Here is a 22,107-nt window from a genome sequence, read left to right on the forward strand (position 1 = left end):
TACTACTACATAGGTCTTGACGTGTCAGGTGTGGAGGTAGATCTCATGCAAAGTGAGAACATTGTCTAAAGGTTGAATGCAGATGAACCCTCACTAAGCTGGAAATTTATAACATACTTTTTAATTAATAAAAAGAATGAACCAAACATTTTTGATCATGTTTCTAGTTTGTAAACTGGTATTCAGATGGATTCTTGCCATCAGATGTCTTATATTAAGGCTTTCTCCTGAAGCTGTAATTACTTAAAGCTATTCATCTAACCTATTGCATAAACATAATTTCTGTGTTATAATTCACATAACCTTCATCTTATTGTTGTTGTTGTTTTTATATCAGAAAATATTTGATGTTTGTAATCATCACAAATATCTCACAAGTAAATACAATGGATCTCTATATACTAGTGGCAATTTTCCCTCCCAATATTGCAATTTATGGAGCTTGAATGTTTTAATGACACTGTAGATTGATTGAAAGGTCTGGTAGACCTTTCAAGAATTGTTAGTATTAAGTGCGGTGTTTATTAACTCCAAGGCACTGTTTTCCTATTTTTTTCTGGCTGCTCTGCTCTTCCCTTCCCTAATGAAAAGAGAAGGATTCCAAGAAACTCAGAATGTCTAATAAGAAGATCAGGAAAATGTTACAGAAAGGTTCTACAGGGCAGTTTCAAAGCACAGGTTGTGAGTAGTGGGACACAATATTCAAATTAAGGTGACAGGAAATAATTTTATTATTTTTGTCAGTAAAAGATATTTAGAATTCAGAACGCAAGAGGTGATGACATCAGCTTAAAAATAATGAAATTTCAGGAAATAACATGTTGTATTTTTCACTTTCTTATCTGCTTTTTAAACATAGAATTTCACATTTTAAAGACTTTTTCTTTTTCTCATTACATTGGGCTATGATTTTGTTTTTATTTTATTTTATTTTATTTTATTTTATTTTATTTTATTTTATTTTATTTTATGAATTGGAAGCTAACAACTTTTAGGTTTTCATTTGAGTCTAGAAGTTAGGTGCAAAGGAACCTAAGGTTCAGTAAGGACATGAAATTTGTCAACTACTGCTGAAGCAAGTTTGATAACTCTGAATTTTCATGACAATGAACATAAACTCAAAACCTCAGTACTTTGATGTACTTTTTATCAACGTGCACGTTCATCCAAAATAATTTACAATCTACTGCATAATCAAGTGTGGTGATAATAGTGAGTAGAGGTCAATGTTGATAAAAACAATAATGAAAAGAGGGAAAAGAAAATCTGCAAAGGAAATACTTTCAGTCATACTTTCAATACCCAAGGATGACTAACTGAGGTTTTTTGAAACTGTCAATAAGCTTAGCATACAGGGAACACTGGGAGGAAAGACAAACAAAAACATTATACTCTGAATTTTCATGACAATGAACATAAACTCAAAACCTCAGTACTTTGGAGACCAATTACAATCACCATACTTGTGTAAATAAATAAGAATGTGGCCAAGCAAGGGAGGACAGAAGCCCAAACTTCCAAAAAGGTATAGCTTTGCCAGCAAAGAGGTCCTAGGCAAAACAGCAACAATGACCCCTGATTATTCCAGTGATTTAGAGAAATGCAGGGAGCACCAAAGCTCCAAGTATGAGCAAAAATTTTCATTTGCTTTACAGAACAGTGGGCAATTGTCAAAATCCTTTTTGTGTGCAAAGACCAAGAGCATCTTTTATTAATTGTGACTGGGCCTAAGCCATGAACATTATTGTACACTTTAGCTACAGCCTGGCAAAGATTCTGAGCAAAGGGCACTGCAATACTTGGGAGCTTACTACCACCAAAGAAGTGGATTTACTGCCCTCTGCAAAGAGAAAATGCTATTCTTTTCAGAAAAGTTGTGTCTAGGTAAAGATAAGAACTTTCCTACTTGTTCTAGAGTGTAATGTGCCTAGCAAATGGCAGAACAAGTCACCTCTCTGTACTAAAGGATGCAATGCCTCTTCTGGTCTTAGCACAGCTGTGGAAGTAATACACAAGGAGTCTTTGGTTTAAACATGCAAATGCATTCTCCTTATTACACGTCATTTAGAAAAAGGCTTAGAAAAAGGCATGTCAGGAATTCACACAAGACTACTTGCAAACTCAACTGACCCAACATGCTGATTCTATCCTCTTTTGCGTGATGGAAGAAATTCAGTGCAGAAGCTTGCAATTGCAGCATCCATTCCTCTGAGACTGTCTTTTTTTTTTTTTTTTTTTTTTTTTTTTTTTAAATTTGCTCTTTTCGTATTCGTTTCTAATTCACATTCTAAGCTTTCTACAGCCTGTCATTTCACTTACCCATTGTCAAAATGTATCTCAAAGTGAAAATTAATAATGTTTTAGAGTTATATTTTGCTCAGAAAAAAAACTTGACCATTATTTCTCTCCATACTCTGAGATTTACCAAGGTTAACCAATGGCCTCTCATATAAATTGAAGTCACTGTGGATATCTCTTTCACACCAAAGTCCTCATGAACATTACCTAGCTTTCAGTTTCTCTGGTTGACTTTCTTGCAGTCCATACCTTCCCAGTGCTCTGGGTACCAACAGAATTCTCCAGTCTCACAGACTTCAGCCTATTTCTTGGTCATCTACCTTGTTTCCTTCTCTGAATTTCTTTATCTCCTTTAGGACTCCTTCTTTCCTTCCTTCCTTCCTTCCTTCCTTCCTTCCTTCCTTCCTTCCTTCCTTCCTTCCTTCCTTCCTTCCTTCCTTCCTTCCTTCCTTCCTTCCTTCCTTCCTTCCTTCCTCCCTCCCTCCCTCCCTCCCTCCCTCCCTCCCTCCCTTCCTCCCTCCCTTTTTATCTCTTTCTCTCTCTCTCTTTCTTTCTTTCTTTCTTTCTTTCTTTCTCTCTCTCTCTCTTTCTTTCTTTCTTTCTTTCTTTCCTTCCTTCCTTCCTTCCTTCCTTCCTTCCTTCCTTCCTTCCTTCCTTCCTTCCTTCCTTCCTTCCTTCTTTCTTTCAATGACATTGTCTTTTCTCTTCCTTGTATATCCCTGAGTTGCCTTCAACTTCTATGCATGTGTCCAAAGGATAGAACTAGTTTCAGTCTGTCTCCTAGAACCATCCTGCACCCCTTTCTACCAGAAATACAGTTTGTCTGAGTTGATGAAATACTGTTGAGTGACCTGCTTATATGGAAATTAAAATAAAATAAAAAATAAATAATAATATAATCGATCAGAATGATGAGACTATAGCAGAAAAACAACCAACCAAACAAAAAAACTCGTAGTCCAAAACATTTCTGTTTGTGTGATCAGCAGCATGCTAATCACCCTGGCAGCTGCTGGCTAGATACCATGGTTTGTTTGTTTGTTTGTTTGTTTTTTTCCTGTTTTAATTACCATATTGTAAGGCCAATGGCAACAAAGAGTTATGTAGCAGGGATGAATCAGAGCAAGTTCATGGTCTGGTGGCTAATGATTAGGGCAGAAGACTAGAAGTTAGTTTTTTTCAGTTATATCCACACATCTTTGAGATGTGTGACATCTTAGTGTGACTTGAAAAAATCACTGCGTATATAGGAAAAAAAAAAAAAAAGCAAGCTGATGGTTAAGGTCCCTTCCAACACAATCCATTCTATGATTCTATGGTTCTATGATTCTATGAAAACAGCTGCTTTTTATTTCCAGGTTCCCATCCTGAGACACTTTCATTGTGATTTTCAGAGTTTCTCTATTTCCCACTGAACTGGTGTCATTACTAGCCTCTCAGCACTTCTAATCCGGCATGAAATGAGACATTGTAATATTCAGCTGCCAAATTTGCTAGGCTGTTACATGGCTCAGTTAATACTGAAGTTGTTCTGGTGCTTTCAAAAATATCTATAAATTAAGGGCTGCTATCTCTTATTTACAAATATTTCCATTTATATCAATAAGAATGCTCATATAAAAAAATCAGTGTGGAATGCATAATGTAACTATTAAGTTTTGAAGTGAGTAACATAGTTTCCTTTGCAAGAATTGATGACCTCACTAACACCTAATAAGTATCATGAAAGTTAGGAAAATATCCCCAAGGATTGTACTAGAAATACAGAATCAGGAACTCTGAACTTTGAAAATGGCATATATAAAAACTGAATTTTCAAATAACTGTTTTTAAAGATTATTTGTGTGTGTGTCACAAATGTAATAACTAGTATACCGAAAATACAAATCCTGATTATACTGAAAGTAGAATACAAGATGTGGCAGGAATTTAACATGTTTCTAGTAAACACTTTCCCCCCAGTTGTGATTGAATATTGATGCTTCGGAGGGTAATAAACAGCCTTAAAACATGCCTGGTCAGTGATGAAATACTCAACATGAGGAAGCAAAAATCTTCCTGAAGCCTTAGATCTGTTTTCCATATTCTCACAAAAGAGTTGGTTTTTAAAGATCTGTTTTAGATTTCAGTCTTACTAGGAGTATCTCATAAGAAAACAGTTTGGAAAACTTTCATATATTTAAAAAATATTCAGAAGAGATACTGTTCTCTTAGTAAAATCAATTGCATGTTTCTATTAACTCTGATGAAGCAAAATTAGTTTCCATTGAGTGATTTTAAATCAATTTTTATTTGATAAAGGTAATGTTGGAAATCCTCAGCAATCAGTTTATATTCAGCTAGCTGCAGAATTATGGTCTGGAGAAATTCATGCTTTGGACAGATGTGTAGTTCAAGGCTGGATAACTAAGGCTAGGTACCTACATGTATGTGAGCATCATAATTAATAAGTTCACTTGCAAATGTACCAAACACCTACAACTACAAAAGCCTCATTAGCTGGATATGTTCAAGTGAATTGAATGATATATTAAAAAACACTAAGAATTTTCTTTGGTCAAAATCCAGTCTTCAGTCTGTCAGGATCTCATAAGGAAAACAAAGCATAAAAAGCCCACCTTCCTGCTCTCATGCCAAGTGTTCTTATCAATTTACTGCTGTTTCAGCTTACCTCAGCTGTTGGCATCTGCTAATATTATCAAAAGCCAAGCCCCAACATTGCAGAAGAGCAGGAAGGTTCTGTATATGATGAGTGAGAGCTCTCCTCCCATCAGTGGAATATGTTGCATTAGGGAATTTTCCCAGCAGGATCATGGAGGGACATTGCATGGACATCTATAGCTGGAAGGGTTTGGGCTGAAAGGGGAATACAGGGGATTGCTGTTGGTACTGCACATTACATTCACTCTGTCATGTTCTCCCCACCATGAGGTTCAGGGATTGTCCTAGGCAGCTCAAGGGCATCAAAATGTGTAGGGATCAGTCCTGTTTCCCCCTTGCCACCTTGAAGTTGACAAAGAGAGGGAGACAAGCAGAGCGAGTGAAAGCAACTGCAGAAGGAGACAGGACAGAGATGAGTCACATTTATGGTTTCAGCTGGGTTTGCTCCAGTTTGTGCTGAAGTGCTCTTTGCTCTGCCTTCCCGCTTTCTCAGTCTTTTCTCCTCACTGCCACTCCATTTTTTTGCTAGTCTTGCATAGTATTTATTTATTTATTTTTTATCTTCTGCATAGTTCATTCAAATTGAAGAATAATCCTTGGCACAGCCATGACAATCACATTGGTCACACTATGCACTTAACTTGTGCTTTGTATCCATTTCCCTCGGCTTGTGTCATTCCTGCGTTAGTTGCAAGCATTTTATGATGAGGTCTGCTTTGCCCTAGTGCAGTACCCAAGATAGCAGAGTCTGGGGTTGCATCTAGCACTGCATAACATTCACAGTTAGTAAATACTATTGAGGCAGTTGAAATACCCTTTTTGCTGCAGTGCTATGGAGTCCACAGTAGGAAATCAGCACATCATGGCATATATTTTGGCCTGTATTTCCTTTGTGGAGTACTTCTTCCATGGTAATGACAGGTCTTGGTGATATGAGGTAGAGTTTTGGACTGTAGGTGATTGGAAGCTCTATGTTTTTGCATCTTTTATCAACAGAAGGAACAAGGAAACCACGTTTTTTCCCTGCAAAAGCAGTGTATCCCTACCCAAAGATTTGAAAGCCAGTCAGATTCATGATTTGGGAAAATGTGATCCAGTTGTACTGTTGTTTCTACAAATGTTTCTTTCTTGCATAATCGTCATGGACAGCAAGACTAAAACAGTTTGTTCCTTACTTATTTTTATTCTTTCTTTCTGCTTTTATATCCTTGACAACCCAAATACGGAAACAAGATTTAAAAATGGCACAGTGACATTTATCACTGACTTTTATCATATGTGTCTCAACAAGTGATATGTATTGTACCTGTGGGAGTTTAGTGTATGGTTTTTCTTGGTTTACTGAATACCAGGAACTTTGAAGATTGCTCAGGTCAGCCAGGAAATAAATCAACAAGATCCTCTGGTTTTCCCTTCTTATAGAACAACATGTATCATTTTGCTTTATTTAGTCCATACTTTCTTTTTTATTAGATTGCAGCGAAACATAAATGGTGTCTGTTTACATTCCTTACTGATTCAGCTTGAAATTATGACCAAGTATGGCTTGAGTAGTCTATAAAAAGATATGGTAGTTTCTGGCTGTCAGACATATAAAGGTGTTCCTGGAAGCTCAAAACCCAGAGTGCAAATCAGTTAGCCTTCTGGATGATTTTGAAACCTCAAATCCTTTGAAATAGTTGGCAACCTGCCTGTTGCATATTTACAGTTACACAACTCTTCCTCTCTGAGACTTTTAAAAGTTCCTCCTTCCTTTTTTCTTTAAGTCCCTTGGCAGCATCAAAACAGCTTCTCTCTCTCTCTATCCCCCTTCTCTCCAGCCCTTCCCCCTTCAGCTCTCACTCTCCTTGGTATGGCACATTGTTCTGTGGAAATGGGTTGTTTTGAGTTCACACTTTGTTTTCCTGATGTTTTTCTGGGAAGCTGGACATGGCACAAAAGATATGGAAGCAGCTTGTAGGAAATGGGTTTGTTTGGGGAAACAATAAAAGAGAAACAGCCTGCATACCTCTCCTGTATGTACATTTGAAGGCATAGCATACAGTATATAAAGATATTCTGGGGGCCATTTTTCAGTACAGTCCAAAGAAAAGTAAATCCAAATCTTTTATTTTAACATATCTTAAGCCTTCATCCAATCAACTTAATTTCTTATAGTATAAACTGTCAGTCACCTGATCTTATTAGCAAGATATGGGGAAAAGCGTCTTGATTTTTTTTTTCTGGTGTAGTAAATGCAAATTTCAGTGTTCTGGTCTTGAGATTGTCTTCACTTCAGTTGACTTCCTTAGTTCTGTTCTTATCACTGGCAGCAGGAAGATTTTTTGGTTCTCCTGGAGCTGATGTTGGTGTCACAGAAAACTGAGATGTGAGTCAATATTAGAATCACAGGGAATGTCTTTAGCAAGAATGATAATGATGGTAATCACTAGCTTCTACAAGGAATTTTTTTTTGTTGCCAACTCAAAAGTATTTCTACACACAGTTTCCTTTTCATCTTCACACATACAATTAAACATAACTGGATTCAGCAAAAAACATGGTCACAGAGCCATGACTGATGCAGTGAAGGTAGAGGTTGACTGTATGCGGTAAATCTCCTAAAAAATGTAAATGAACAAAAAAAAAAATGTTTAAAATTTATAATTTTGAATTGGTGTTATTTTTTAGAATGACATTGCTTAACATCTGTAATGAGTTCAATTAAAAAGTAAAACCAAAGGTGCCATTGGGATTAATTTTAATTAATTAATTTCTTTATTTAGTGACACAGCATTTTTTTTTTTTCTTGGTGTGTATGGGAGGATTTCTTATTTTTGCTTGTTTGATTGTCTATTTGTTTGTTTAGTCTGGCAACAAGCAAAGACTATTCATCTCAACTTTGTCATCAATGTCAAACAACATTTTTCTTCTGATCCATTCCAACTAGAGTATATCAAAAAACATGCCAGTCTATTTGATTGATCTCATAGTTAATTCTCAAGCTAAAATGATGATTTCCTTACTTTACACTGGTCCAAGAGAGCAGGTTGAACAGGCTTAAAGCTAAGCACATGCTTAAGTTTGTTATTATTTAACTAAGTACTTTTCTGTCTTAATCTTTACAAATGTAGAAATGTCTTAATGCTATGACGTCCAAACCTATATTAATTTCATTAGTCATGTTATGTAGCAAATGACTAAAATAGCATGTGCTGAATTATGAATCAAGATATTCATGATAAACAATTATAGGAAAGTATGTTAGGCTATACACTATAAAGGTTATCATGACAGGAAGTCATATTTTATATACATAGTCAGCATACTTGGAAAGTTAATTCTGAATTCAGAAAGATTACTCATCTAAGCAATATTCCATATGCTTGTAAAATGGGGAATACCATGTATACATGTATATATTCATTGCATGCATGAATCCAGAATAAAAGGTGGCTGTGGAAAAGGAAGGGAAACTAATGTAAACAAAGGACTTCTCTGTTACAATGTTGTGCAAAAATTGAGAGAGCTCTTGATGTAGTGATTTTTATTTATTTTATGTTATTTTTTTAAAGCAATAGCAATTTGCATTTTAATTCCAATTATCTAATGGAGAAAATTCAGTCAAAAATATGAAGATAAATACATTTGGAAGTAAATAAAAACATTCTTATAAATAAAGATTGCTTAAACAGTGTTTGCTTGAAAAAGTTATAAAGCAGGGAGATTAATAAATGTTGAATGTGATAAATGTTGTTTAAATAAGAATGTGGGAATTTAAAATATGTATGAAGGGGAACACATGTGAGTATCAAAAACCTTTGCATCCTGATGTAGCAGGTTCCCTGAGGGGGAAGCTGAGCTGCAGGAAGGCGGCCCTACAGATACTGATGAATGGTTCCTCTTTCCCCTCTCCAGGCTGATCCCTCTTTATTTCTCTGCTTTTTTTTTTTTTTTTTTTTTTTTTTTTTTAACCTTACTGTTTAATTCTTTCATCAATACCTTGGTTGTAAAGGTTTCTTCATTCCTTCATATATATTTCTCATCAATTTGCTGTTGAGTTAGTCTAAGACTTATAGTACACATTGGAGAAAACTATTTTAAAGACTGAATTATTTTTACTTTAAAATTTTTGTTCTGAGATTAATGATGGGATTGTTAAAAAATTTCCTTACATATACTTGTGTGTACATATATAATGGACATATATAATTATATACACAAATATATATATGGTGCATCAACCCACCACAGTTAACAAATATGAAACTTAGTATAAAGGCAATATATAATCTTGTAATTTAGGGTAAGCAATAGGAAAAATAGCTGAAAATGTTACCATCTTGTAAAAATCTTTTGAATAATGCAGAAAAGATTGTGTGGCATTATTATGCTAAGATTTTTTTCAGTAAAGTTGTCAAAAACAAAGTACTGGGCCAGTTATGTATTCAAGCAAAACCTTTAGTTCTATACAGATGACTGAATCTGATAAACACAGTAGTTCTTAAAGACTTTGCATTCAAACTGCAGGGGCTATCTGTGACGCCAAAGATGCTAATGGGAAACACAGAAAGGATAGGACAGGACAGCATGTCTGGAATGGGATCTTATTTTGGGCAGCTGTTTTGGCCCCAGGACTCTTCCTCTATATCATTCCGGTCAATTAGCAAAAGTTCATAGCAGGTGTGGCATGAAACCTCAGTTCACTTCCAATTGGGCTGTGGGCCATTTTACAAATCTGCCACCTGTTTTGCCAAACAAATAATTGCTGAAAGAAAACCAAAACAGATGTGTATGATTTTTTTTTTTTATTTTTTTTTATAACAAAGTAGAAGGTTGCCTGCTCATTCAGATTGAGAAGGTCTCAAACCAGAAAAGCAGGGTAGAGGCAACAGGCTAGCCCTGTACCAAGGCAGAAATGGAGTTTTATATCCAAGTTTTCCAAAATTTATTGCCATTTTGGAACCCTAGAAGTTAACAAACAAGATTAAAGGAGGAAAAAAACTCAGGTTTTCAGAATTCATAATTGACAATACTATCAAGATGAAAAGAAAGAAAAGTCTATTGTATTGACTGAAAAAATAGTCATTGAAACTTCAGTGTAACAGCTCTGTGCCTGGCTGGAAGTGCTAAAATAAGCATACAAAGCTACAGTTTCTTTAAAAATGTGTATACAATATACAATCTGCAGGATACAATTGTATTTTTTTTAGCACTGATGAATTAAGGTTGACATAATCATTGAGGAATACATATTCTGAGCCCAGCTGATCATTGTGCTGCTTGAGTGCTGCTGTGCTTTAAGGTCTGTGGGCTGTGCTGGAGCAGGTTCTTCAGTAGACCCGGCCTCTCCAAGTAACCATGATGGTGCCTAGACAGTGTACAGGCCACTGGTGAAAGAACACTTGTCTTTTTCTCTGAAATATGTCAAATCTGAAGTGTCAACCCATTTGGGCTGAAAGTTATATTTGGACTCTGACCACTATTCAGCACTTGCATGGACAATGTGTTTGTCCTCATTACATCAGAGCCATGGATGTCCAACTACCTAAGAGATCTCACAATGTTAACATGAGCCCAAGCACATGCAGGCTGCAGCCCCAGGTGCCTGAATAGCAAAGCTACCAGTGTAGTAAATAAGTAGTAAGTAGTTTAAGTAGTTTAACGGATCCTATTCAGGCAGAAGGAAAAAAGCAATGGGGCTCATAGCTGTATGGCATCAGATTGCTTTATTACCTAGGCTTTTTGATACAGTTTTATGAATTTTGAGGTCAGCTTTCATTCTAAATGAAAGTGCCTGGTGCGGTTCTTTGTTGTTAGCACTGCTGTTGCATGGGCTTCAAGACATGCCACTTCAAGACTTACCCTTCAGAGGCATTGTTTTGAAGTCACTCGGGCATTGCATGTGCACTGAACCAGTTGCAGGATGAAGGCTTTCATCATAGCATTTGAATAAGCCAACTGCACTGTTTTGATGGTATCTAGGGCATCTGACGTATATGAAATAGTTCCCTATTTCCATTTATTTACTATTTTAGAGAGGTTAAACTATGCATTTGCTCTTTACTATGAGATAAAGATGGCAGGTGGAATAATTGATTGTGAAATGGCAATCCTTTCAATCTGACATATACTTTCTGATCACTGAAGGTTAATGGTTCATCTACTTTACTTGGTGTGATAATCCTTCTGTGTGGGGTGCAGGATAGTCCCAAATATGGCACTGAACTTGGCACGAAGGAGATATGTTTTCTAAAGAAAGACCCATTTTTGTCATTTTTACCAAAATTTCCCCATCTGCAACAGTGGAGCAGTAATTTTTCCTTATTTTATGAAGAACTTGAGGACCTGGAGGTGAATGCTTGGTGCTACAAATATTGCCCTATGATGAAAGGAAGTGACAAAAATAGCTTGGGTAAAAATAGGGTTGACTGACCTTTCAGAAATGACAGGCTATATATTAAATATGGTGATAAAGCACTGCACTCTGCATTTGAATTTATAATGTCTCAGAATTTGTTCATTACGAGACAGAAAGGTAAATCTTTGGGCTTAGCCATGAGGGCTCCATTCACATTATTAGTTCTAGTGAAGTCAGGAGAATGATTTACACAAAGAGGGCTGCAGGATTGCTCTTTACACATCTGTGATTGTTTCCCAGAAATAAATCTAGCCTGTAGTTTCATAACATCATTTTGATAGATGCTTGATTATTCTTTTTTTTCAAGTGGGACCACAGCAGTGGTTTTCCTTTGCTTCCAAACATCCTTTGTATTTGTCTCAGCAAGAGGTGAAGATACCAAATTAGTGGTAGCACCCTGTCTGTGTTTGGATTACCCCAGACTATCCAAGTGTTCATTGCAAAAAGGTGGAGGATGTTAGCTGAGCTAGCAATAAGATTCTCATGGGTGGAGGTGAGGACAACATCTGTCTTTCCTATCTTGTACTTGCCAAGGCTTTTTGTTGTTCCTGAACTCTCTCATGAATATAATATGTGGATTTTTGTGTGATCTAATGAATCCAAGACTTAGAGATTTAGAAGGAAAACATTTTCCAGATGTGTGCTGCAATTCCTGACTCAGGTGACTGCATTTTAAGTAGTAACCTTTTCCAGTATGTTCCACACACCATATTGAATGTCTCTGAAAACCTCTTCTTTTGCAAATGTTCAGAATAGAGATGTAAGAGCATCATGATTAATAAGCTATAGCAAGGCTAAAGCATCAACCACAACCACTTGTCTTTTGTTTCACTGATTATTGCTTGGTGCAGTGAATCCAAGGCTCAAAGACTTGGCCTTAAAGCAGAGCTGCAAATTTAGGCTAGGAGTCCTTTAGTGGTTCAGCCACAGCTTGCTTTATTGTACAGCAATGCCTGCTTCAGTCGTGAGCAGAGTGGAGTTTCAGGCTGGAAGACTGCCCATTGCTCTGTGAGGTTCTGGTGTCCGGCCTCTCATGTGCTGTCTTTTCCAGCATGGAAATGACATTCCTGGCCTGTTTGAAATTAGCCTTTCACTCCAGATAAACTGCATCAAAAGAGCATCAGAAAGTGTAGTTTGGGGAAGAATAGTAAAGTAGCAAACGAGAGTGAGTCTGGAGTGGATATACCAAGGTGTATACTGTGTACTTTCTTGGACACTTTCATCTGTTCCTTTTTTCAGTTGCAATTTTTTTACAGTTAAATTGTATGTAATTTCAATAACAAATGCTATCAAGTTGCAAGGGATACAGTGTACAACCAAGCATGGAAACACTTAATAGAGCTAACTGCATGGCCTTAATCAGAACAGTCTTACCTCAGAAAAGACAGTTCCTCTCCAAATGTAATGTTTATCAGGAACTTGATGGAAAATTTCTGGGAAAGTGGTGAAACTAATAATTTCAATAACATTGATAAATTCTTTTCTGATAAATAATTTTATAAACTTTTAAAACATTCCAATAAGTTCATTCAAGTGTACAATTATTATATGAATATTATCCATCAAAAGTGTTTTAGAATAGAATGTTTTAACACCTGCAAAACACACATCCCCACTTTAGAATCCACCCTTCTAATAAATGTTTAGTGAAAGTTTTCATATATTAGCTTTTTTATCTAATTTAAAATGAAAATAAGAATTGATTTTTCTGGCCAACTGTAGATATCCAACAAGCACTAGGAAACAGCCTGTGTCTGAATGAATTGTAGCTGTGTTTACACATGCATTATTATGAAATCAGATTAAAAAAGAAATGAAAGTTGTTTACATTACTTAGGAGAAATATCATAAAATCGGTATAAAAAAAAAAAAAAAAAAAGAGAGATTATATACATGCATAGCCATATGGCAAAGCTAATTAAAAGTTTTTTATTGCAGTGTCTCTGCATGTGTCTCACAGTTAGGGGTAACAGTTTCATTTTGAAGCATGGGAGTGATGACTGTACAAGCAAGAAATGCTTTTTGCTGTCTGAAGCATCTCTCAATGTACAAAATGGGTTGTTGCTATATTTGTGACTCCTTATGCATCCTTCTCTTCACATGTACTTCTGGCCCATGGTCCCACTGTTCTACTGTTTTGTAGCCAATGTTCTTGATCATACTGGTGTGCTATTGTCTGCTATAATTTTAACATTGCTGAGTAGTAAATTCTTGATTTTCTGCATTCTTGAGGCATTTTTTGACCACCAAGACACTTCATACATTTTTCGATAGAGAATAAGGGTAAAGAAAATCTACTAAACCTTTTCTGTTACAGGAAATAAGCAATAAGCAATGGAAACATTCAAAGATATTAAAAAAAAAAAAAAAAAAGAGTTGAATATTCTTAGATATACATACATACACAAGTGTGTATAGATATACACACACTATACACACACATACAGTGAGTGTACTACCTGAACTTGTGATTGAAATTTATTGCCATAGAAATAAATGAAAATGCTAATATCTAAAGTAGAGGTTGGCTTGATGGCATGCAGGGAGAGTACACAAATGTATTTCATGCACAAGCAAGCACGTTTCCTAATTAGAATTAACTTAAGAAAAAGCATCACCAGGTTAGGCCTAAACATTCTTTTTAAAATCCGACTGAAGTATTTTTTTCCACAACAAACCCTCATAACAAACAAATTATGTTAGACAACTGCACACCTCATTATCTCCTTTAATCATTCCTTAATGTTGATCAAACTCAAGAAAAAAAAGTCTTTGTCCTTAGTTCCTGACATTGCATATAAAGGACAATCAAGCTTGCATATACTTCTCATGATGGGAACTACTTCAATCACATTTCCTGTAACTTCATGTTTCTGGGCCAAGTAATCTTGTATTTGATTAAGTAAACACCTTTGTCCTAATGACTTCATGCCTACTTTAAAGGCGTTGCTCTACCTATTGTTCTACAAATTTGTCAGTCTGTTAGTCTATTTTTTTTTAAACTTATCAGTGAAGTATAAGTCAAAACTAAATAGAGAAAGACATTTTGTTCTTTTATCATTTGTACAGAAAGTTCAGCTGAGAAGGTTTTTCATAATACAGGGGATAAAAAATAGAAAAATCTTAATGAAGGAACTTATTTTCATGTTTTGCTTGTGACACTGTGAAAACAAGTTTGTGGAGAAAGAAAGAAAATCCGCGTCCAGTATTGACCTCATATAATATTAGTGGTTCTACTTCACAGACGTGCATGAAAACCCTTCCCACCTGTCACTGCAAGCATTCCGTGTAGGTTTCTTCATATCACATTACCCCAGATGCTGATTACTAGAAATTAAAGGCTTATTTCTGAGGTGTCATGAGAATATGCTATTGTCATGAGAAATCCAGAATGATGACCCATTCAATACTAACATTATTCCCCCAAAGGTGTAGAACTTTGCAAGATGGAAAAGAGCCTTGTTATGCAACTATTTTGTAATATTTATTAATGTTTACTTTGCTTTATCCCACTTACTGCTTGATGTTGCCAAACTGCTTCAGTAATAGCATTAATATGGATGAGAAAAAAAGATTAACATGTAAATGAGTAATGAAGAGCATTTACTAGAAATAGAACTGGCATCCATATGTAAAAATCCCTTGCCAAATATTGTCAGTATTAATGTATTTGTCTATGTTTATAAGTGGCCAGACCATGCAGCTATTTTTCATGATGGTTAATGCACAAATTGATTTGGTCCAAGAGATAGCATTTAGAATTACAGCAGAAAGTACATTTTTAAGTTCCTCTATTTAAGAAAGAAAGACCCATTCTGCCTTCTGTCAGCTATTTGGTACAGCTGTTAGAGCTTTCCTTCTACAGCTTATGTAGGGTTAAGACTTGAAGGCTTTAATCAGTAATGAGAAATCAAGGATGGACAAGATGAAACGATGCATACAAGAAGCAGCTGGAGGACATGTGCTGTTTTTTTGGAATACAAAATTATGTCAGTTATCAGGCATTCTTGTGTAGCTGAGAAATGTTTCAAATTTCTTGATGCTATTTCTATGCTTTCCCACAGTACATGTTTCACAAGAGGTTATATCAGGTTGCACTAGCCTCTCATTGTTCAGCATCACTGTGTCTTGCAAGATCGGTGGATTCAGAAATACCCAGGACAGAAATCCTCAATTTTTAAGATTACTAGGACAAAAATTCAGCAGTTATCATTTCTCGACACACAGCTCCATCCCATGTGTTGCAGACAACTTCTCCTTGTGCGTAATGATATGCTAGGACCACATATATCATCACCTTGTAGTGCTTCCTGGTAAATTGAATTCAATGGGCCTGGCTGCATTTGCAAGAGAAGACATTAGGTATGACTTTCTGTACCCCAGCTGACAGGAGGAGCAGTAAAACAGATGCTAAACATAGTTTCCACGTTTCCCACATGCAACCTCAACCTCACTTAATGTATGAGATGAGAGAAAAGATAGTTAAGGAGGAAGTAAGGCTAATTCTAGTGTAGACTATGCTCTCTAGTTATGCTGACTCCTCAAAATTATGCAAAAGCTTACTTAGCTGATCAGTTCAGCTTGTGTAATGTGCACAAGGGAGGGATGACACATGTCCAAGTGTCCTTCAAGACAGGCCAGCAAAGATCAGTGAGGACTTGGAGTAAAACATCAGAGACCCTCACTACCATAAAGTACACAATAATAAGACTTCTGGACAAGGACAAGCCCAATGGTGCCAAAAGTTGGCAGAAACCCAGTTATTCCTACAGAGACTTTACAGAGCTGTCAGCATGCACTAACTGATGGATGGATTTCAGATTATTAAATCAGAACAAAACTCTAGCTAGCAAATTGCAATTTTATTGTCTGAGAATAACAAGACATTTTTTTCCTGAAATACAAGGTCTAAATCCTTCTCCTGGGTTCATTTATGTCTGCCTTGTTTTTGCTGTAGCCTTTTAGATATTTGCATAACCCTTATTAATTGGGTTCATATTTCTGGTGTTCACTGTCCAGCCTCAGGAAGTTAAAACGTGTACTTTCCCTCTTTGTGCAACATAATGTGCATCCATAGTACAGAAAATATTTCTTGTCATTAGTGATACCAACAAAGAGAAACACCATATTTTTTGGTTTGCATTCATGATCATATTAAATATTCTTATATTACTTTATATTAGGTTGAGTCAAGTTTAATAGAAACAAGAATAAAATTGTTTTGCTTCTCTTGTGTGTGGGAGGATAAGAAATACATTCATTATGTAGCATTTAATGCCTGTTTTGAAAACATTTTACAGAGTGAAAGATTTTTGCAGAGTGAAATAATATTCTTCCTGTTGTATTTGCAATCTTATTCCCGCTTTCCTACGTATATTTCACACTTACATGTACTTACTGTGGCTAACTTTTCCAAAATTATCAATTCATTACATATTTTTTGGTTCATTTATTAGCTTTTCATTGGGACAGAAAAGAGGGAACTATGCAGTAATTAGTCTTAGGTGGAGGTAATGTTGTGATCACTTGGCCAGACTATATGTGTGTGTATATACAATATGATAGAAGAGTAAATATATATATATATCTTTGTGAAAAAACTCACACAGACTGTTGAGAAAGATTTTTTTCCCTCCAACATAACATTTTCTCTAGCTTGTGTGATGCAATCCCTGCTACTTTAACATTCAAGTGCATTAAGTCCTACTGCTATTGTTCATCACAGTGTACCCAGGTGAGCAAACTTTGAGGTGCAAGGGACCAGCAGCCATCTCACCTCCCACCTCTTTGAAATGCAGGAGCTTTCTGCAGGCTTTCCCAGGAATGTCTCATTAGAAATCTTCAGACCACCAGCAGTAGCAGTTTTTAGCATTACTGTGCAAGTAAAAGGCATCCCCATCAGGGATGCAGGACAAAAAGATGAGATGTTATTGTGGCACCTATTCTGCCTTACAGATGCCCTTTCACACTACCACCAGAGACAACAGTCTGGGAACTGGGCACAGGCTATGGAAGGAATGTGTGGGGCAGGTGTAATAATCAGGGAGTTAAAACTAAAGGTGACAGGTTGGTGGTGACCTCTGTGCTCAAACTACATCTGAATAATAGCAATGATATGGTGCAGATCTCTCTCTTATCTCTGCCTGTTGGCCTGTGGGAGGAAGACGGAGCTGTTTAGTGCTAGTGATTGAATCACCAGTCTTGTGGCACTTGAAGGGATGCTTGAGATCCTGCTCCTAAAATCAAGAGATCAGAGGATAATCTCAGTCTCCACGAGAAATAATAAAAAGAAAGTGATGTTCCAGCCCTTGCAACTGCAGATAAAACTGAATATTGACAGAGTGCGTTCTGAGGACTCACAAAGCAGGCAAATAAAAGGAATAATAAATGTATGCCCCCTCTTAAAACAAAGAAATGTTACTGCTGATTTTTAGGACACCACGTGGCTGCTGCCACTCATGCAAAGTCCTCTTGCAGCATCTGGGGAGGACCTGAGCATGTCAGCAGAAGGACCCCCATTGCTCTGCCTCTTCTCTCTATCCTCTCCTCATTGTCCTCCTCTGCTGATGGATCTGTGCTGTTTTATTGCTCTCATCCCAGCTGAAGTGTGGGCTTGCAGGTGCAGTGCCCTGGTGAGGGTATGGCCATGCACCTGGTTCCTGCATGCCCCCAGCCTCTTCACCCTCAGCCATGGCCAGCTGGTCCCTTCTACCATGACTGGGGGCTGGAGGCCATATGCTGGGGTCTTCAAGTTCTGAAAGCTCCAAGGAAGTGTTCCTGTGAGAGGTGGAGAGGCTGTCAGTGGGCATGGCATCCTACAGGAGCTTGGGGCCTGTTTGTTAGTGGCAAAGCCTGGGACGATCTGCCTTTTGCTGCTGCTGAAGGAAAGAGCAGGACCCCTGGTTCAGGGGTGACAACCGGCTGTGTCTTGGCACCCTGTCCAGGAGCAAATTGGCCCTGCTCCCAGAGGAAGGAAGAGAAGTTCCCTGTGAGTCAGCAAGGTCTAGGTCCCGGTCATCTCCTGGCAGCTGGCACCTGTGACAGAGCTGTCCCTCATGTCCACACCTGGGACACGAGGGGCCTGAGATCCTTTCCCTCCCTGCCTTCTCCTCTCTCCTGCTACCCCAGTATGCTTCCTCAGTGTTTGGCCAAGCATGTGTGCACCTCTGTTCCACTGTTAGCAGGAGATGTCTCACCAGGCATGGTTTGTATTGTCCCTTCCTGATGTGCAACTGGCACTGTGAGTCCTCACCTCTGCCAGCAGCAGAGGCATGCCCAAAAAGCAGTAGACATTTACGCAAGCAACCAGCTATTTTTTCTTTTCATAAGATGGATGATCACATTTTTTTCTTGGGGAATATTACAATGTCTTCTCTAAAACGCTGTCACATTGACTTCTCTTCTCTGGTTTGCAGGAAGCGTTATCAGTGGTGAGTGAAGACCAGTCCTTGTTCGAGTGTGCCTACGGATCACCCCACCTTGGAAAGACAGAGATGACGGCCTCCTCCTCCAGTGAATATGGGCAAACATCAAAGATGAGTCCGCGTGTTCCCCAGCAAGACTGGTTATCACAGCCCCCAGCCAGAGTCACCATCAAGATGGAGTGTAATCCAAACCAGGTTAATGGGTCAAGGTAATAAGGCCAGCGTTACCACAGTTTTTCTTATGATGGGCACAGTTCACTTGACTATACTTACAAAGTGAGCACCATTTTAAGTGCCCCAAGACACCAAGCCACCAGCTGCTGTCCCAGAACCCTACAGGTCTCCTGTGCATTGCGATTCACAACTTAAGGTGGTGGTACTACAGGCACAACCTTCTTGAGACCTTGTGCAATACCTTTCTTTATTTCCTCTGACTGTGGATAATTTGCAGTATAAACTTGCATTGCAACCTGGGTGAAAGAGCATATATTAAAGTTAGGAAAATATGTCTGTGGTGTGATTTTGAGCAGTTATACTGATCCATCTAGTGCTGTGGAGTATGTGATTAATACTTTACTGAAGTTCTCAAATACAGTAATCAGGTCTGATGCTTTTGCTTTAAATATAACCAAATAGAGAAACATAGGAAGTAAATTCTTGTAATGTCAGAGGGAGCAAACTATTGATTTTTACTTTTAAATTTGCTATAAGCATTCTGCTGAAGAATATAACAATGGAGTTGGATTTTAGAAGAGCTTACGATGAAGAAACACCACTTGTATGGAGGCAAGCAGGAGAGCAGAAAGGAACAAGGAAATAAATTACTCAGCTCAACAAGAAATAACCATAGCCACAGCATGTCAGTGTTTTCTCAGGACTTTTTTTGTGGATGTCTCTGTGAAGGACAATTGCATAGATTAGGCTGAAAGAGTAATGTTTTTGATGTTTTTTTGTGGATATTGACTGGTAGCTCTCCAAAACATAGGAGCCCTCTGTATGATTTTTCCCATCTGAAATAGCACAATGATGCCTTTTTTTTTTTTTTTTTTTTTAATTCAAGGAAACTATCCAAGCAAGTGCTTTCCTGTTTAAAATGCCTGACTGTCAGAACAGTTTTCCTTTGGTGTTGCTGAAGGGCACAAGGTTCAGAAGGAGTCAGTTATTCACAATAGTTGGCAATGTACCAGTGAAGACCGTGCTTCACATCGCCCTGTCCCAAACATCTGCCTACTTGTCTCATCACCCAGCATCAGATGTTTAGAGAAACCTCAGCCATGGGCACTGTGGTTACTGTTCACACTTTCTGTGCTAATGTGATGAGCACCACAAGCAGGACAAAGTGGTTTGACAGCTTATCACACCTACATTTTTCATAAGAATGAAAATCGGATTTTCGTAAGGATGGAAAATGAGTTTTAATAAGGATTGGAATTGTTCTGAAGTCAAATCAGACTTTCCAGTGAATAGGTAAAGATTTGAGGTATATAGAAATAAATGGTGAGCTGAAGTTACAAAGAATTAGGGAAAGTCTTGTAAGCCTACTTATCCAGAACCACATTTAGTTATTTTGTTTGTTTATTCCTCTTTGTGATAATCAATTACACTGATATAATCATAAATGTTGTATTGATCCAAAACTATTTTCAACTGTTTCTCAAACTACCTCTAAATATTTGTTCTGGCATTTCTGCAGTACTAATGGTCACAATTTTTCTTAGTGTAAATTCCACAAAGTGCATTAGGGTAGATAATTAGCATTAATCATTATTGGTAATAATTCGTAATATTATACAGAACTAAAGCCAGTTAGACTCAAACTCATATATCTTAAGGAAGGGTCTAGATCATACAGATTCCCTTGAAATTTTTGGTCAATCACATTTAAAAAATAATCAGCAACAAATTCTGCATTTATTGTGCTGGAATCCTGAAATATGTAACTAGCCTGAATATTGGAGGAACTAGCCTGAATCACAAGTGAGTTGCTGTTGTGGTAGTTTAAGTAGAAAATTGTAGGCAACAGTGCTGTCTTTTATCAGCCTGGGGAGGTACCTGAGCCCTGTATAGTGATCCAGAGATGATCAAAAGTGTCGTTGTGTATGGATGTGTGGTTGAGCATGCAGATGGAAGAGCTTTTCTGTTCAGAGCCTCTGCCTCCCTCCCAGGGGCCATGCCATCTTTGGGTAAAAATAGAAGTAACCAAGGCAGGGGGGAACCACAGTGCAGCCACCAGAGCAGAGCACCCCAGCTGCAGGGCTGGAGCCAGGCTCCTCATCCCTCACCTGAACATTCAGCTCACGTGCTGCTGCCTGCCTGATGGCATGGCTTTAGCAGGGGAAACAGTAGTTGCATGAAATATTTGTGCATGTGCCCTGCACCCTTACTAGCAAAAGCAATGTCTACCTTTGCAAGGCTGAATGTTGAGGGAATTGTCTTTAAATCATTCTTTTTATACCTGCTACCAGGACCCATATGTTCTGGAATAATCATGAAGCATGATTTTGATTCATACTTTTCCAGCAAAATTGCTATTTGTGATAGTTATGGTGGCACCCAGAAATTGTCATGGCATCTGAAACCCAGTGAAACACTTTTTCACAACACCAGCAGCCTTTGCAGCCTGTGATAAATGAAAAGAAGCGATTTTTTGTACTCTCTCTCTCTCTCAAAACTAAAATGTATCAGGGCTACCTACTTCATCATTAGGACTTGTAGCTTAGTGCAAATAAGCTGATCAATGCATGAAGACCAAGTTCCTCGTTTTTGTCCAGACAGCATCACTCAGAGCTACTAATTGTGGCCATCATTAGAGAGTGAACTACTCAGTGGTGACAATTGTTTCCCAACATGAACCAGCGTGTGAGCTGGCATAATGCTTTTATTGCCATAAGAGTCCATGCAAGCTACTGCTCTGAACTGCAGAATGTTCTTGATCAGAACTCTGGTTTTCTAAAGGGCACATTCCGCTTGAACATATAATGGCAAGAAATTTAATAATTTCTGTATTGAATTAAAAATAACCTGCAGCATCTGAAGCATATTTTCATTCATTAATCTTGGATTTGACAGCCTTACTTTTGACAGAGCAATGCAGAGATGGTAACTGGAGAAATCCAGGAAAACTCATGTTTCACAAGACATTATGCTAAAAAAAGGCATTTATAGACTACCAAATATAAGAATAGATTAACAGAAGAAAAAATAATCATGTGCATATTACATGATTAACACACAAATAAAGATTAAATTACTCCATTTCATCAGAAATATATTATTTCATAAGGCCTAATACGTGCATGAAAAAAGTTAATATTATATTTTTAA

At 37.5% G+C, this 22,107-nt stretch overlaps 1 protein-coding gene across 7 annotated transcripts in view; it reads left to right on the forward strand.

The window, feature by feature from the left end:
• Window positions 1-22,107, forward strand: part of ERG (ETS transcription factor ERG) — a 149,147-nt gene that overhangs the window by 94,342 nt on the left and 32,698 nt on the right. For all 7 annotated transcript variants that reach the window (XM_068688074.1, XM_068688066.1, XM_068688046.1 and 4 more), the window contains one exon: window positions 18,775-18,992. In XM_068688074.1, the coding sequence (XP_068544175.1) occupies window positions 18,775-18,992 (218 nt within the window). The remainder of the gene's footprint in view (window positions 1-18,774; window positions 18,993-22,107) is intronic.

Source organism: Anas acuta, chromosome 1 (genome assembly GCF_963932015.1).
Source record: "Anas acuta chromosome 1, bAnaAcu1.1, whole genome shotgun sequence".
NCBI lineage: Eukaryota > Metazoa > Chordata > Aves > Anseriformes > Anatidae > Anas > Anas acuta.